Below are 18556 nucleotides of genomic sequence, written 5' to 3' on the forward strand. Positions count from 1 at the left end.
GGTACTTTGCGCTAATTTAGGAGGATTCTTAATAACTAGCGGTATTACTTAAACATGGGCTACATACCTAGGTAGATTTGGAAATTCGTTGCGAAACATTCACAAGCTTACACCAGACTAGGGATGCGAAAAATATAATATCACTAGCGTATAATACCGTATAATATTATATAATACCGCATAATTGATCAATTATGCGCATAATCGGAAAGTGGCCTCTTTTTATCCGATATACTAGTACTAAATCGGAATAACGCTAGTAATGAAGCATCGTGTCTGAGGCTATTTTACGTTAGATTTAATCAAATTAGCTGATTTAATTCCATTTTGGTCTTTATTTTAGTCCTGATCTACTGCTTAAGTCTGAAATTTGGTCGCATTTTAAGCTAAATTGTTGATTTTATAAGTCAAAATAGGTGTTGTTATTGTTGTGTAAAACTATTTAATATACTAAAGTAGAGATTAAAAAATTTATATTGTAATTACATAATTATTCAATTATATGATGCGTATTATACGCATACTACGTATTATATGTATAATATCGCATAATTGGTCAATTATGCGTATAATTCGCATCCCTACACCAGACAAAAATAACCAGACGATAAGATTCAAAATGGGAAAAATTGTGGGCCAACACATAACAACATCTGCACCTGTGCGCGAGATCTACATTTGAGGTTACGCGACGGCTTTAAAGTCATACAACTGTAAGGATGGTTACGTCAGCCGCTTACGACAATCTCAATCCTCGAAGACTCGGTCACTTATTGTGTTCGCATAGTTATTCCATTTTTAGATACGTCCTGATAAAGAAATGTACCTGCATAAACTAATAGTTTAATGAAGATAACTAATTCATCTTTTAGGCTTAAGATGCTAATATTTAGAACTATTCAAGAGTTTGACCCTCTAATAACACCGAGAGGCGGCTTACATGAGTCGTGATACATATTAGAGCTTTATATCTATCCCAGATATATACGTCACATGTAGGACTTCGATAGGATCGCGGGTTACTATACCTAGCATCAACCATGATAGTTAGTATCATCCACGAATTCTCTATTAGTTCCCGTAACTGTGAGTAAGGTAAGATTGACCAAAAAAATCTAGTAGGATGCCGCACGGCGTGGAATCTATCGACTTTAGTAATAACCTGGGGCTAAACCGAACTAACATGATAAAACATATTGATCCTGCAATTCCTTAAACCCCGCTAAGCATCTCATATCTAGGACGACGTGGGGGTCAAAAAGACGGATCACCAAGAGGTCAGATCGAGCTTCCCCATGTCCGCTCCTATATATTAACCGATCTTCAAATTCCACTTTAGTACTCGTCAGTGTGGTTCTGGATATTCTCTATTACGGGATTTACTTCTTTACTAATGACGCCATATGCACAATTCTAAGCCAACGATCCGCTTCTGCTGAGGTCGTCTATCTGCCAAGATACGATTGATACCACTAGCATTAGTCAGTTATTAGCCGGTCGAGATGTTAGTGAACCTCTAGTGTTAATATACAAAGGGGGCTTCTAATGCGTACTCGGAATCAGCTACAAGTAGCTTCAGCAGAAACTACGTATTTCCGCGAACGTTTTAATTTATAACAGGTATGACTGAATTTAGGTACACTATTAATCACAATCAGATCCTCAAATCTAGAAACTGATCGTCATATTTATACATCACGAACAAGCTAGTCTGTCACTCTCAAGTGGATAGCTTATGGTTTCGTAGCCTCACATGTACTGGCATACCGTCCTTCGGGTGGACTGGTCCATTCCCGACACCGTAGAGGCGTCTGCCGTTTACAATGTGAGTAGGCGTAGCATTGGGACCTCTGTTAGGAGTAGTTGGATTAGTAACCATATTCACAAGGAAGATAATCGTTTAGACTGAAGTACTCACTGCTTCTTGTCCCACTCTTCCCATGCCTCCTCAATGTCGAATGTGCGGGCTATCAATATGGCGACCAATCTTAACTCGACCATCGCCAATTCCATCCCAACGCAGTTCCTCGGTCCTAGAGAAAACGGCACCCAAGCTTCTTTAGTAGCAACATAAAGAGGATCGCCCTCGGCGGCCATCCAGCGCTCTGGCAAGCATTCGTCTGGTCGTGGCCAATAATCGGGATTGCGCTGTACTCCAGGTGCACCCACCCAAGGTCCAAACCCCTCCATCGGATACCTAGTAGGCGAGCCTGGTACGCTGACTGAAAATCCTGGGATACTGTCGCTATCACGAACCGTCGCAGCGAGCGGATGCAGCCTTAGAGTCTCCTTAATAATGCCTAAAGTATACGGGAGCGAGTACAAGAGGTGAGGTGATGCGATCAAAACCTCCATAGCCTTCTCCGGATCAGGACCTAGGACAGAATCGTGCTCGGCCCGGAGTTTCGCTAAACAGTCCGGATTATCCTGCAGTATCTTCACCATGAAACAGATCGTCGACGAAGTCGTATCGTGGCCAGCAAACATAAACGCCTTCAAATTCGCTACGAGTCTATCGACAAACTCAGCATCGGGTTTTCCTCCGAAAGTACCAGCATTTTCCTTTTCGATGTACTTCATAGCGAGGTCGACGATTGTTTTCTTTTGGCTGGCGTTGACGTCTGACTGTAGCCTTTTTTCTATCTGTGGAAGTAGAAACTCGCGCATGGTGCGGTTGTTTCGCTCAATAGATCTCCGATGCCAGAGAAGCTGGCTGGAATGGAAGGCTTTTGCAGATTTTGACAACTTCCCCATCAACTGAAGTTGATCTACTAGGGCGGTCTTGAATGGGCTGCTTGATGGGTTTGACTGCTCATGTAATCGTAGATCTCTATCTCGTGTCAGTGTATCGAAGTATATAACCGGAATTGTGATGCTTAGGTAGGTATACTAACACAGATGCTCTCACAATAATGTCGAAAGTCAGGTTAATCGTCCTTTTCTCGAGCTGGAATACCGATCCCCACTCTCCTCCCTGACCAGCTTGATCCTTGAGCCCATTTGCGAATATCTGGGCCTCTTCGATGAGCTCTGGGAGCAGAGCTGTAAGATTCCGTTGGCTGAAACCAGGGTTGAACATCGATCGCCATTTCTTCCATAGTTCCCCTTCCGTCGAAACGATATCCAATTTTCCCGTCAGCGGCTCCATGTATTCGGGGAGAAGCGGGTCCTTGGGCAGACTCTTGACCTGCGTGCACTGAGCCGCAGCCATGGCGTCAAATATAAGTACAAGAGACCTTGATACGGGCCAAAGATCCAAATAAACCACTGGCGGTAATCTCGTATGGCCAGGGAAGTATTTATCGATATTTGCAAGGAGCCAAGAATAGAATTCATATATATTAACATCTGGAGGATTAGACGCTCGAAAGGCTGCGAAGACGGGGAGATGGCCGAATAGTAACGAATGTGGTAATATGGGCTTAAATGAATCAGTTTAATATCCTGCTATTCCTCTTGGTAGTTAGTCGAACTCACAATTCCTTGAGCCTTCAAAGTTCTTAGTCGCCCCCGTTCGATGTATGCTCTATACAGGAAGCGTAGCACAATAACGGCGAGCAGGGCGTAAATGCCCCGTACAAGTGGTAACACGACATTAGCCGCCATCATGTTGTGCCCTCAAGCGATCTCAAGGAGTCTTGAAGATGTAGGGGTATCTCGAGTTGAGATGCAGCCATGGATATAGGATGTAGATACCCAAAGTATTCACCAACTTATTCGATAGCTAACTAGTTATTCTAGAGTTAGTTATAGTATTTGCGGAAGTCGTTTAATAATATATAGTTAGATTATGTAAAAGTGTCTACCTGGTAAAGATCTGCGGGTCTCTCGGTTGAACTTCTGTTTTTGCCATTCCTTGCGTATATAAGTTCCTCGTTATATTAATAGAGACTCCTCTACTTCAATCCCTTACCTACCATTATATAGTGTGGAGCCTATATATGTTGTTGAAAGGGAAAATGTAAGATCACAAGGAAATTTCAGGGGTAGTAGCGTGTCTCTATACGAATACGTACGCGATGGTGCACTGATCAGGTTGCATCTGACAGGCTACAGCTGAACTTACCCCGCGGACTTCGCTGTAAATATCGCCTTATACATCTAAAATAGGAATATAATCGGACTCTTATTTCTAGCGAGTCAAAGGCTCCATATTATAAATCTCTCGATTTCGATTGCCCGGGATCAATAGCGGAACCCGGATTTGTCAATTTAAACATGGCGGTATCGAAAGCTGAAATTATCCTAGGCGGATGGATGCATGGCCTGTCCATCACTACCTAGGAACAAACACTAACAAACACGCGCGCCTTAATTATTCCAAATATTCTATCACGCCTTGTCTCTAATATTTCTTTGATATCTCGGGACTTCCAGGGATTTCGAGCAACCCTAATCATGATATTAGCAATTATTATAAATTATTCCCCATTTTGAAGTTTCTTCGATGACTTACAAGAATCGATGTCTTCCTGGACAGTCCTGTCAATCTTGCACTTGTTCTGGTTGGCAATTGACTGTGTGGTTAATGTAGGACAAGTGACATAACAGGGTGTATCCATGGTCCTCTGGAGAGCATCACCCTTCCAACCGAAGAGATAGTCACCGTGACTACCATAGCCAGTGCTGGAAGCCTGCGTCAGCAAATTCTCTGGACATTGCTTAGGATGCGAGTTACTTACTGGTCACCCATGCTCCAGACAAAGGGCTGGGACCCATCCTCGGGCCATTCGTTAGGGTCGTTAAATCTTTATAGGAACCATAATTAACTAAATGGAACATAACTAGTTTATGATAAGGCGAACTTACTGGCGAGTATCCCAGATAGTCTCGTACATGAGCTGAGGAACAGGTACGGGGTGACTATCCGGACAGGGCCCTTGAGAGTCGAAAGTACCGCTGGCTGGGTATGCCATGTGGCTCATGTGGTCCACGGTGTCAAGGTTCTTTCCATCCCAGCAACTACTATATGTTAGATGACTATCCAACAACTTCGATATACATATGCGTAGCCGACTCACGTTGGAAAGCGAATGTTTGCCATAATGCCTGCCGGGCACGGCTTGTTGGGCAGGTTCTTGGTCTCGGGGAAACGAGTGTTCATGTCTTGCAGACAGGTGTAGGTAACCTGCTTGTATTTGTTGGCGTCTTCGGCAGTTCGAGCCATCGCATCGCCGACAAGCATACGGAATCCCTAAACTAATTAGCTCTATATGTTCAACACTCGATATTCGCGGACAATGAGAGCCTTACAGGCTTGAAAGCGGTGACCTTGGACCGCTGCTGGTAGTCGGCCAAGCCGTTCTGCATGTAGTAGACGGTCATACCACCTTCGGCGCCGTCGAAACCGACATTAGGTCGGATAGGCACACGCTTAAAGGTGCCGTTACGAGACCTGAAGAAGAGAACCGCAGTCCAGTAATTGGAAGTGTCCTCGGTGAACTGGCAGGTTGTGCAAGTGGATTCGCCAGGCATGTCCTTAGTAGGGTCCATAGTCACATTAAGCGAGTTCTACGTCGATTAGCTTTACATTTACTTCTTTAGCTCGTCCAACCATAACTTACTCCGCCGATGATCTGGTGTAGATGCGGCGAGGGCGCCATGCCTGGATTCACCAATGGGTCGATACGGTCAACCACAAGCTGAGAGCATGAGAATCGAATAAGCGCGCTTGCTGGCGCGGCTAATGCCAACGCGGCGAGCGAGGTTAACTGCATCTTGTTCACTGGACTTTAGGTCAACTATCCGGCGATCGTCGTATGAATAAGAGTAGTAGCCGCGGGGGAAGACCACGAGGCAAGAGGGTTGCGGCAGGCCCAGTACTTTTATTTATTTTCGGAATTGTAGCCCTAAAGAACTGCCCGGTCAGCCATCCTAGTAAATCAAGTAATAATAGAACGATAAACACTACGTATATAAGGTGGTGACCCCATGAGGCTTAGACTTTGGTTGTATTCCACATTCTAATCACAGCAAAATCGACCAGTCCTTGGTTCAGTACTACTCTGTAGAAGGGGAAAATGGATGCTGGCAACTTGGAAATAGTTTAGCACTGTTTCCAACTGCCGAAATGGGTTGAATACGCTCTTCCCAATATTCCGAATATGTCAAGATTGATATTAACCGGAGTAGGGTGAGCTCAGTTCATTATAGCCTCCGAGGCCCCATGGGGTTTATAAAAGGCCGGACCAATCAAGACCTTAAGATATGAACCAAGCGTCAAAGCAGAAAGTGATTCCAAGCCTGGGAATATCCTTACATCAGTCTTGGCTGGGAGATACGCGTAGTCATCTTTATCATTTCATACGATTTTAGGGGGGGTTTTGAGAATGAAAAATAGAAATATAACTCGAGAGGATTGTCTAAGCTGCATCTAAGAAATCTCTAATAATGCCAATATTCAAATGATTCGATAGAAGTTTCGTCGGCAAGGTGGACATCTAGATACTAAGAGGGTACACTCGAGTGTATCGTTTCTTATCATAGAACATAGATAAGTCTCGATTCGATATAAATGAAGGATAATTTATGTGATGATGAAAAGCTTCTATGGTATCATCGGCTTAGTTGAGAGTCTAGATACCTCATTAGTTAGGACAAAGCGATACAATATCGAGTTATCTTATGCACACAAATCCAGTCCTTCACTTATTATCGAAAATGAATCGAGGTAGCCGTCCTTTAGTTTCATCAGACGAAATCACCACCAAGATATACGAAAGAATAAACCACATGACTCAAACCGTTTCTTAATAAGAGAGCGTTTAATATATTAATGTAGGCGCAAGATGGTACTAATCCCAAATCAATTGGCCCTTAAGCGCAACTGAACTAGCGAAATTCACACCAGTCTACCTACCGAAGGTATGATCCACGCAGGCCCAGCCCTTAACTAATATAAATCTTAATCTCATAACCTAAAAGGAATTGTGTAGGATTGTTCTCATATCCAAGGGCATGACTTAGTAAAGCTTATGAAGCTATCTTTTTATATTCCACGGTAAACAGGGTTCCAAATATTAATACACCTCGTATACTGACCCGATAGCATATGATATTCCATAAATATTTGTCTCCTACGTATGATTTCAGCCACGATAGCAACTTTTAAAATATTCATTATGTACCTCTCACGATCATAAAGAACATAAGTCTACAATCTCAAGTATAAAACTTCAACGCTTATGTGTGTATTTTATACGTTTTTACCATTAAGCTGTAAACTTTAAAAGCGCTTAGAAGATTCAATGCAAGAGCTTCACTTATATATTCAACTAGGAGCAGGGAGAAATAAGCCTAATCCATCATGAGAGCTTTCTCGGTAATATCACTATGAACTGAAGATAAGTTCCAGACTTCGGAGGGTCCTTGAATCTTTGATTTTCTAACTGGACGAAACACTCAACAAGTAAAGCATAACTGCACAACACCCAACCAGCAAGTCTAAGAAAAGGCGATACTTCAGGAAGCACCTAGTGACCGAGTCCCCATCCTATTTATTCCTATTGTCTTATTCCGCCTTTGGTATTGTGCATGAGCAGAACCTAATTAGGGAGGATTAGCTTTTACGTAACATCAATTAAAAGGGGGTTAATGGTTGAGAGTCTTACCTTGCAACCCGGCTCTGGACGCATGTGGGCTCACTTCGAGGCATCTGCTGCGTGCAAGAGAGGTATGCACAGTCAGCAGCAGTCTTGCAGGGCTGGTGAGGACTGGTAGTTCCGGTGGGTTGAGGGTAACTAGTGGGATGCGGTCTGTGATGGCCAGGTAGGCGAACACTAGTCGGATGAGGGTGATGCGGTTCACCAGTAGGTTGGTGGTGAGGGTATTGCCATGTTGGGTGCTCTGACGGGATAATAGGGGGACTAGCTCCTCTCCCTGATTATTCTCTATTAGCGTTTGCTCATTAACTTTACTGGACGACTTAGGGTCGCTTACGCCATTCTGGCATGTTGTAAGGTAGTTCAGCCTGGACACCTGCAAAGCAGATGCCTACAATGACGGAGAACAAGGATGTAGAGGTCTTCATATTGGGATCGTTATATTTGATGGTTTTTAAGGAGGCAGAAAATATGATTTGGTTAAATCAAGTTCATACGAGGTCGTTATGGTGTTATAACTCCACAAGAAATCTGGATTTTCGAGGAAGACGAATGTCCTTTAAATAAACTGAACTCCATGACGGACTTCTGAGAGTCGGGCTGCGAGTCGCGTTCTTACCTAAACCGCCTAATACTTTCAGCATGGCAATCACAGAAAATAGAGATGTAAAATGCTATTGGAAGGTATCCAAACAGTCTTCCTGGCCGGATCGCATATGCAGATGGCTTCTGCATGATCCTCCTAGGATCATTATTCCCTGTTAAGATCGGCACATTGTAGATCGTTCCCGCTGCTAGCTGAGTGCCTTGCATCAGCACCTACTAAACGCAGATATGTTGTAGCTGTCAACTTTTACTAGTGCTGATTATGCCGGCGCCATGTTAATAATCACCGAAGTTCGCCAAAACGCCATGTTATGAAGTAGACAATACGGAATTATTGGCATAGAGGCAGGCTCTGACCGAACTCCCGCAGATACTTAGCAGCGCAAAAACTATATGCTAACGAATCTATTAATATTAGATAAACACTGGACGGTCATCAAAGTGGCTAGGTTGATTTAACATCTCCGTGACACTACATCATCATGCGAAGGCGTACTCGAGCCACGCTCGGTGTAGGGCGGAGAAGGGAGAAATTGAAGTATGTATACCCATCGAGTCGTCAATACGCGCAAAATAACAATGCTTAGCTGATAATCAAGGTACTTATTTCAAAACTTGGCTTCATGCTCTTGGACTATCAACAAGTATTCTATACCTGAAGGACTTATCTTTCTGTTGATTGACGTCGAAAGGTATCATTGGGATGAAAAAGGATCAAGCCACACCATCCCACCTCTTCGGAACCCCCGCGCTTTTACATAGAAACATGGGTTTAGGTATATGTAAGTTAAGGGGTTACCCCCCATTCCCCACGCACAGACCCCAGAGATCACTTCTACAACCAAGCTGGAAGAAGAAAAAGGGTCTGTTCTATCTTTAAGATCTTGCTAAATAAAACTCACCAGTGACATCACTCCCGCTATATACTACCTTTCTCGGCGTGTCAGCCATCAGCTTAGTTAAGAGATACCAATCCAACACATTCAGCCTCATATAACTACCTAGGATGTAGAACCAGTCATATTACTATCATTTCTAGCTTGCGTATATTCGCTAGATAAACCCAACGATTTCTTCCTGTCTCAGACAATTCTTAATTCAACCAGCTACGAGTATACTCCCTGTGTTGCAGATACGGACCCCAGAAAGCACATTCCGTCAAGGCTTATCCGCCGTTTAGATCGGCGTCAGCGATCGACGCAGGGCTGACAAGTAAATACATTTCCATATCACGATCGACGATCTATGAATCGTATTAAAATATATCTAAACGGTATTTAATCCTTCCATAATAATCATATACAAAAATATCGTACAATCTCTTCTCAGCTCTATGTCCGTTCCATGTCTATCATGCCATCCCTCTACCAAATCTACCTTTTATGTAGTCGGTGCGCTTAGTACGAATCTATTAACCCAATTATTGACGACAGCGTCGGTCTCGTTAGGGAAGTCTTTCTGAACTCCTGCCCGTGCTTGAACTAGCAACTCCTCAACCGTCGGGCGATAAGTCGGGTTGTGGTACATGCATTGATATAGTGTTTTTCTAAGGTCTTCATCGACGTGATTAAATGTTCCGTCCATTAACAATGTGCAGTAGGATATTGGTAAGTTTGGATTTATTTCTCTAATTATATCGTCGATATTCGTTGCGCGCTTCCCGCCTGGTACAAATACTCCCGGTGGTATCTGAGGTTGAGGTGGTACTGGTGGTAGTTTTTGGGTTATGATAATCCACATCGTCTTGCAAAGAATTAGATGAAGAAGCAAACTATATGATCTATAAGATGAATCAGGTACTTACCAATGCGATGCCCCATACGTTCGTTGCCGAGCCATAGCTCCCCGCTACTACATTTTCTCCTGCCTCTGCTCCATTGACATCAGCGGGAATTGTTTCCCAATCCGCCGAGAATTGTTCCTGTAGATAGGTAGTATTCGACTTAGCATACATGCTCTAGAAACTATGAAACTAGGAGCGGATAACTTACAGGCGAGAGAAATGAACCCTTGCCAACCGCTCGCCTTCTCATATAGTAAACGCTATGGGTCTGTCAGCAGCATTATCAATGAAATCAATTAGGTATCACTTACTTTCGTTTATAAGGTTTAATTTGTTCCGTTAACCCAAAGTCTGCGAGCTATCAGTTGGTGGTTAGCAGCCATGTAACCATTCCTAGGTACGATTTACACACCTTTAGTTTTGGGATAAATAAATGCTCGCCGTCTGCCCTGTCTCTATGATATACATCATACGGTCGTTTAAGAGGTCCCTTGTCAGGACCTTGGCCCGTAGACGGTTCTCCGCGGGTTATTCTTACGTTCAACTGTCGTAACACTCCTGAGAAGTAACTCAAGGTTGCTGTAGGCGCATTCCTTGGAGTATATCCTTCCCCAGAAGATGAGCCCTCTTCAGCAGGAGATTCCGGCTCGTCCAATTCCGGGCGCTCAATATTTCCAACAAAAACTACATAGATAATCATAAGCTACCTGGTAATGCCTCGGAAGCTCCAGAGAAGGACTACCTACTATTAGTCGGGTCGATATCAAAGTGGACCCAGTTCTTAGCCCTCCACCTTTTGCGAGCTGGAGGGGCATCCTCAATCAGGTCCTTCCTGGCAAACCGCTCGGGGTGGAATTTACGAGGAGGATATTTCATCCCTACACAACCACGTACCACTACATTGATTAGAAATCAAAAGCATTGCCTATAGAGTATCTCAACTTACAGCAAAGCCATAATGCCCACTATAATAACGATAGTTAGTAATTACTTCTAACAATAACCTTAGGAGATAAGCCAGAAAGAGAAAAAGAAAAAAAGGGGGGATCTCGATAGTTCATACAAGTACTCTATTAGGGATTGGTGTGACTCCACCAATTGATGTGGTCGCCTCCGATATTTTATTAATCAGCATCCGGAGATCGCCTCCTTCAATATACTCGAGGAGTAGGAAATCCTTCCTAGAGTCTAATGTAGCATTACGGTAATACCACGTCCTATAGCGATCGGTGTGGCCTTGTATCCGTGCTCGCAGTTCCGCTTCGGGCCTAAGATGACGGGAAATCCGTGGAGGACGGTGTGGCTGACTAATACTTTCATCGCCGCTGGAGTCTTCTTCCTCGGAAGAGTCGTCCGACATTGGTCTCGGGTAGAATCGAGGTAGAGGTGGTCTACCAACATCTTCTGGGGGTATGATCTGAACGAGATGTACTGCTCCCATCATCGCCTGGATATATTGTAAGCAATCCGCATATGTAATTTTATATTGAGTTTACCTTACTTCCATAGCTTTTCCCTCCTGCCGCAAATCGTCTGATTCCCATGACCCGAGAGAGAGTTTTATGGCAATGTCTTTAGGGTTCGCTTGACCATCATACCTATAGTGAAGTGCCAATCCCACTACCGTCATTATTTAGGTTAGTAGCCACTCAACTAAATATAGTGCTATAAACCAGATCTACGTCTCCATCTTCAAAAGGTTTACTCACGACCTCCGTAACCTAAGACCTTCTGGTAACGCAATAGAGTGGAACCAAAGTAATATTTGGCATTTGCCAATGCATCTCTTGCCATATTAGCGTTTGCATTATGATCGTGTTGTGGGTTTTCTATATCTGGCTTCGATGATGATATTGCTGAAGGGTTGTGATATCGTCTCTTTTTCCACGCATCGGGCACTTCATTGAAGATGGGCGGGGGGCCGACCCTAGGCACCTGAACTTGTGACCAATACTGTCGGTTATCTTTTATGTATTGTTTATCCCAACTCAATGTCCAGCCATGCCTTCGAAACATTCGGAACTTGTAATTCTGCAATTGAATTCTCTCATGATAGTTTTTTGGTTGTCCATCGTCCTGATTAGCCATGGTGATTACTTACGGTTGATTAAACTAAAATTCATAAAATTAGGATATGAAAAAACAGATAATGTGTTTACTTAATTCGTTGTAAACAGCTAAGTAGAGTAGTTCAAGCTCACGGATGGTTATAAAGTGCAACATAATGAATGGCCGTTTGTAGTAACCACATATTATAACAAAGAATAAACAATGAGTTTAATTTCCGGAACGGGGTGCTATTCGCTCAAAGACAATATTATGTCCGTTATGCAGCTTTTTAACCTGTTAGCTTGGTATCATCATTACAATTTTATATTCTTGGGTGATGCATATGAAGCGCAATGTAGCTGATAGGCTTATAAGAGTTGAGAAGAACAACTAACTAACGTTGAAGCTCTAACAAGGCTTTTAACCATATGCCCATATATATGTCTATGTACTATATAAGAAAGAACATGATGTGAAATAAATTTCAATGTCACCTCGTAAATAATGATATTATCACTCCGGGTGCCAACTAGCTCCAGAGTAGCCTTTGTTATATTATAGATATTCTAACCAATTCAAAGATGGAGGGGACTTGTTTGAGTGCACGTACCAAGTGTCAGTCGAACTCCTATGTAATCCGTACATTTCTCTAACTTCATATTTCTTTTCATCGTATGAGCCAAGATCATGTAAGAGGTACTTGGACATATGTATACCTCTGATAAATCGGTGAAGAGCCTCAATGCACTATGGCGTCATTTATAAAGTGTTTAAATGACATATAAAAATATATATAAGATAAAAAAGTAAGGTCATCTAAGACGTCACTCCCCACTGAAGTTTTACCTCGGGGCGCAAAGATACGCATATACGCATACGACGATCTTTCGAACGACGCCTAGACCCCGCGCTATTTCCCCTTCTAGAATTATGTTTGGGCTAATTGGTTGGGATGTTAACCATGAATATAATTATGACATCACTAACCATCATCTTTGCCAATCCCCTCTTATAGCTCTTGTTTGCCTACGTTATTATATCTTCTACCGCTTTTCTATTCATACTTCACTTTTAAATCTACAATCGTCTATATTTGCAACACTACCTACTTAAATCATTCCAAAGCAAGAATCATTCAATCCGAACATAAATCGAGCTATCCGCACAAGCATTAAACCAACCATTATCATCATGTCGTTCCTCGAAGTTACAGCTCGCCGTCTAGCCACCACCTCCAGAATTGCAGTGGTCCCCGCCCCGCGACACTTTAGCACAAGCATCGCAGCACAAAAGTCAGTCACAGAAACTGCCAAGGACACATTAAAAACAGTAGATCGTAAGGTCTCGGACAAATTAGTTGACGGTATCAATGCGGGAGGTAAGAATCTTTACCATCACTTCATATTGTTATTATTCAAGTAGTGATAGTCTTGCTAACTGGTGATACTCAAACAGCCAACCTCGCATCGAAAGTAAAAGGCGAAGCAGACGCAGGCAAGGTAAAAGGTACCGCAGAGGAGATCCGTGGCCAAGTGAAGGGCGAAACCGAAGAGATAAAAGGCAAGGCGAAGGGTGCAGCTAAAGAAGCTGAGGGTAAGGTGAAGGGAAGTTTGTAAGAATTTAAATGGATTGGAGGACACCCATAATGCTGCACTTGTACACTGTCCGGTGTGTATGTCTGTATGATAATGAGATTATCTGAATACGGTTTGAATAGTACGAAATGCTAAGCTATTATCAAGCGTAGCTTAATTCAATTTAGCAATACTTTTCATTCAACAGCAAATTCAAGTGCACTGTCAATCGAGAAATTGGTAATACAGCCTTGGCATTCTCCCTTGGAAATTACACAATATTATTAAAACGGGTGTAGTTTAGTTGAACAACTAATTTAATTATGATAGTTCACAATAAGGTCAGTTACCACCTAGCGGCAGCTTTATAGTCGCCGTAGATTCGTGGCCGGGCACGACCATATAACCGATACAAGGACTTATGTAAAGGGGGTTCATGCGTCTGTATGTCCAAGTTTATTACGGGATTTTGGTTGCATCATTATGTCTAATGGGCTGTGTTTGGATATACTTTACTGCAGGGAGAATGTTAGGAATAGTTAACAGGGTTACCAACTAACTCTGCGAGGCTAGCAAAACAAGCCTTTATATGCTACTCGTTTAGGGGAGGAGCTATAATCTACCCTTTTAATATTATAATCGCTCGCTTCTTAACTACATCTATTATAACACACAATCTAACGATACTTATTATAGTGAGTACACTAGCCTAGTAACTTGGTGCCGTTATTATACCAGCTACTAGTTAGGTCTACACTAGAGGCCCAAGACCCCTTCGTACAACCCGCCACAAAAACTCCCACAAATGCGATTATGTATCAGTGAATGCCGGTCTCGTTGTCTTCTATTATGCGTCGACGCTTCGTAGATAAGTATATTTGTTATCTGCCGAGGGAATCTTCGAGCTTCCATTAACGAAGCTTTGAGAATGTCTCCGCCATTATTAGGGACACTCAGGAGATATTTAGCGCTAGAAGAAAAGGGAAACGGACCTGTTATAATTTATGGCCATGTCATTTCTAAGGGTACGGTGGTTGGTGATAATACTTACTCGGTTCATCATAACAAGGTGGGCGTGCGCTCGTATCTTGTATATACTTCTTATTCGCTTCTTGTCAATTATTCTTGATGCAGTTTCAAAAGTGTAATCCTTTAAACTTCATGAATATTAACAACCTTGATCAAATAGAAATACTTTCCCAATCCTTTCAAATACGCACCAGAACACTGGTTAACCCTTACAAATTCAGAGGAGGGGTGACAGCATCAAGGAAAGCAACAGACGACGCTTTCGCTGCCTTTCCTCTCGGCTCCCATGGATGCGCTGGGAAGCCCACGGCGTAGTTGGAGTTACGTCTAGCCCTTACTAATACTCTTTAGTATTATGACTTTAAAGCCACTCCTAGTAAATTTACTCAAGCTAGAGTAGGCCAGCAAAGTAAATTTCTTCTATGTAATATTTATTCGTCAACCCACAATAGACCATACTTGGTCTTTAAGCCCCGTGATACGTTCGTGGGGGACTTTGGAAATATCGAGTTTTCGGGTGAATAGCTCCAATGATATCTACGTGAATCATGTCTCTTTTAGAGTCGTTTTTATGATTCGTTCTATCAGCAACGATCTGTAATAATATGATTATGAGACGGTTGCCTGTCATAAGTCTAGCTGTAACCAAGTCATGCAGATATTTGACCAAATACTTGTATGCATGTGGAGAAGTCTATAAGAGGTTAACTTAAAAGACCAGCGTCATTAGGAATTTCTATAACTGGGGAAGGGTGAGATGCTACAACACATGTATGCTGTTAAGGGCTCATCAGGCCATTGAAGCTGTTATGTCACTATTTTTACATATATTCCGTTGAATCAATACCTAGGTAGACACCTATGTATGAATCATCGTGACATGTAAGTTTACATAGACTACGTGAATCAGATCCGACTACGGATTGATACAAGCATAAAGCTTTGCTACCTAACACTTATATAAACCGGTTTCTTGTTTCCCTTCCCTGTTAAACTCTACCAACACTTCTTCACCAACCCCATTCCTACCTATCTATCTACAAACCACTGCCTAGAGCAAATCCACCTACTATCAAGATGTCGTACGACAGCCAGGTAGCTCAACGCTACTTTGAGGACAACCGTACCCAGATCATAGATCATCTCCGCCAAGTCAGATTCGTCGACGATGTCCAACTCTTTATTTCTGAAGACCAGACAGCAATCCTTTCCGTCGTCCTTACTAGCTCATATGATCTCAGCGGCTTTCTTGACCTTATCGGTGACACAGAGGCGGCCTTACTATCGTTTAGCGTCTGCGGTAGCTGCCCGGGCACATTGGACGACATGTTTAGATTCGTCATCGTGCAGGAGACGAATGGTTTCCCCTGGAAATACACCAAATTATATTGGATTGAGGGACTTGCCGCGCCAAGTAGTGAATATGGAGGGGATTAAATCCTTCACGTAAGGATAACCAGGAGGGAGAGCAGGTCCCCTGAGGAGTAAGGGAGGCAACTATTAAGACTGAGTAGTACGGTAAAGGGTGCCTGAGGCTGTCTTAAGGTTTTAGCGTCTGTTAGATATTTTATTAGAAATTATGAACCTATGTTTTCTTTCGCATTATACATTAGCCTTTGTAAATGGGAGAAGTGCTTGTAGCCTCAGATAGCTTGACTCTCATTTTGACTCGCTTGTCCCCCTTTTTAAGCACACTATCTTTCTTAATCCACTACTACTTATTCACTATTGTATCTTTCCCGGGAAACCTACACGTAACGGCAAACTTAACAGTCATAGTTACCACAAATCTATAAGTAGATATAGTTCATATTACTTCTTAGCTGCCTTCATCTGTTCTCCCTTCTTCGCGTTGGCAAGGATCGCGTCCGTAACGGGCTTCAGAGCCCGGTGCGGCAACTCGTGCCCGTAATCGTCAATAATAACCAACGTTGCTCCCTCTACGCCATCTCTCAGAGCCTTTGCGTGGTCTACCGAGAACAGTTGATCCTTAGCCCCGTGGATAACGACAGTCGGACATTTAACAAGCTTAAGCGCCTCCCTAGGCCATCTCACGCCCGCCGCATCCCCATGATTCGTCTTACTCCACATCGTCCCGCTCTCCCGCTCACGATAGTACGTTATCTCGGACATGCGTCTCGCTTCGGCCCTCTCTTCTTCGGTAGGCGGTTTCGTCGCCATGGCGAGAGACATCGTCGTATATGTTTTGATCCAGCCCTCGTGATCATCCCTATCCGTGGGTGGGTCAAACGCGTCAGTGAGTATATAGTGTCCCTCCATCTGCAGCGATGGCAAATTGTCTTTCTCATCCTGTATGCGCCCTACCGGGCTCGTGAAGATGAGAGCCAGACTCTCAACGATGTCGGGCAGCCGAGCAGCTGTTAGCCAGGAAACTGGTCCGCCCATGCTAGTACCTATTACGTGTACACGCTCAAGCTTCAGATGGTTTATAAGGCCGACGATATCGTCGACTATATCATCGAACGTGTAGGCACGCTCTCCGTAAGGTGGCTCGGGAAAAGACGTCGAACGGCCAGTATCTCGATAATCGAATTGGACAATAAAGTGAGGATGGTCCGGTGGATTAAGCAATCGGACAAACGCATTAGATGTTTGTGTCATAGACATTCCGAATCCCGAGTTAATGATTATGGCTGGGTCTGAAGGGTTGCCGAATGTCTGATAACAGATCTTACAGCCTTTCGGTAAGGAAACAAAGAGTTCCTCGGACATCTCCATCGTTTCAGATAATGGTGCGAATACAAGCTTTGGAGTTTGGTACTATTAGTTACAAGTTTTAAATCGCCATATAAAAAATCGTTATTAATTTCGGCAAGATACACATGGGCCGCACTAAATTGAGTAAACAACATCCAGAATAAGAAGGCCCCCGCAGCAATCCTTCTAGCAAGCGACCCTGTTGAGTATCTCCAATAAAAGTTGACACAACGCGACTAGTGGGGCTTTCAGGATCAATAACCACCATTCAACCAGTTCAGCCGTAGATGACATGGAACCTATCTCTTTAACTACCCCTTCACTATCAAGTAGACTCCTAAGAATGCTGGTAAGACTTTGTCGTACTGATAGCCATCTTTAATAACCCTAAACTAAGCCAATAGTGACTCAAGAACCATATGTATAATGTAAAAACACCAATGTAAACTCATAGGGAAACCTCTACTAATATGAGGCGTATTCACTACTACGCTTAACATTTCCTATCGATATAGGATCGATATAGGTAAACAAGGGATTGAGGCCTGACACGTAAAACTCAGCTTCATTAGTACTATTTCTTTCAGATCAAATTACATAGATAACATCATTGAATAATTTCACAAGGTCGATGAATCTAACAAAGAACTTGTTTGTAGTTGTGGAAGAAATTAGCTTGAGTAAATTTTTCTATAAAGCCCGGATGTACACATCAAAAGCCAATGGTAAGAAATCCGCCAATTATCAAGTGCTAACCTATACAAAGACACAAACACCTAAATATACTGTATAACTACATGTACATACAAGTTACACATTTAGTTATAAATACGAGTCTTGTGGCAATTGCCGCATTTGCCTATCGAGCTAGAGTTTGATCAACTTACAACTGTGAACAATAGGTATTAAGGTGCAGTTTCAACCCATCATAAGACAGGTATACAACTATTGAATAACTAGTACATATTAAACTTCTAACCAAAAATTCACTTAACGATCAAAGATACCACTACACGAGTGCCAGCTTAGATATCATTGATACACCACTCTAGCCAATACTTAGTCACAGCATATTGATTATCCTACTGACATCAGGTACAGCGTTTCGTCCGACTGACATTTTCTTATAAAACAATACTACCCAGATAACTTTCCATCCCGGGTATACTTTAGTTAACATTCGATCCACCGTTTAC

The 18556-nt window shown here is 42.8% G+C and overlaps 4 protein-coding genes across 4 annotated transcripts; 1 reads left to right on the top strand and 3 right to left on the bottom strand.

Moving 5' to 3' along the window:
• Nucleotides 1–1720: 1720 nt before the first annotated feature.
• GL218_08514 (uncharacterized protein) lies at nucleotides 1721–3609 on the bottom strand (the record flags this gene model as incomplete). The annotated part of the gene is made up of 4 exons (XM_033585318.1): nucleotides 1721–1850; nucleotides 1919–2830; nucleotides 2895–3421; nucleotides 3478–3609. 4 exons carry the CDS (start codon nucleotides 3607–3609, stop codon nucleotides 1721–1723), a joined length of 1701 nt encoding a protein of 566 aa, XP_033440477.1.
• Nucleotides 3610–4345: 736 nt separating this feature from the next.
• Nucleotides 4346–11784, bottom strand: GL218_08515 (uncharacterized protein; the record flags this gene model as incomplete). The annotated part of the gene is made up of 15 exons (XM_033585319.1): nucleotides 4346–4392; nucleotides 4457–4626; nucleotides 4683–4748; nucleotides 4810–4962; nucleotides 5022–5194; nucleotides 5254–5511; nucleotides 5565–5711; nucleotides 10012–10128; nucleotides 10199–10250; nucleotides 10302–10348; nucleotides 10403–10674; nucleotides 10737–10886; nucleotides 11086–11437; nucleotides 11492–11610; nucleotides 11700–11784. 15 exons carry the CDS (start codon nucleotides 11782–11784, stop codon nucleotides 4346–4348), a joined length of 2208 nt encoding a protein of 735 aa, XP_033440478.1.
• Nucleotides 11785–13230: 1446 nt separating this feature from the next.
• GL218_08516 (putative lea domain-containing protein) lies at nucleotides 13231–13655 on the top strand (the record flags this gene model as incomplete). Its single annotated transcript, XM_033585320.1, has 2 exons — nucleotides 13231–13417; nucleotides 13495–13655. The coding sequence occupies 2 exons, from the start codon at nucleotides 13231–13233 to the stop codon at nucleotides 13653–13655; spliced, it is 348 nt and encodes a 115-aa protein (XP_033440475.1).
• A 2799-nt stretch (nucleotides 13656–16454) lies between these two features.
• Nucleotides 16455–17381, bottom strand: GL218_08517 (uncharacterized protein; the record flags this gene model as incomplete). The annotated part of the gene is made up of 1 exon (XM_033585321.1): nucleotides 16455–17381. The coding sequence occupies one exon, from the start codon at nucleotides 17379–17381 to the stop codon at nucleotides 16455–16457; it is 927 nt and encodes a 308-aa protein (XP_033440476.1).
• Nucleotides 17382–18556: the final 1175 nt, after the last annotated feature.

Source organism: Daldinia childiae (assembly GCF_008694065.1).
Source record: "Daldinia childiae strain JS-1345 chromosome Unknown Scaffold13, whole genome shotgun sequence".
NCBI classification, from domain to species: domain Eukaryota; kingdom Fungi; phylum Ascomycota; class Sordariomycetes; order Xylariales; family Hypoxylaceae; genus Daldinia; species Daldinia childiae.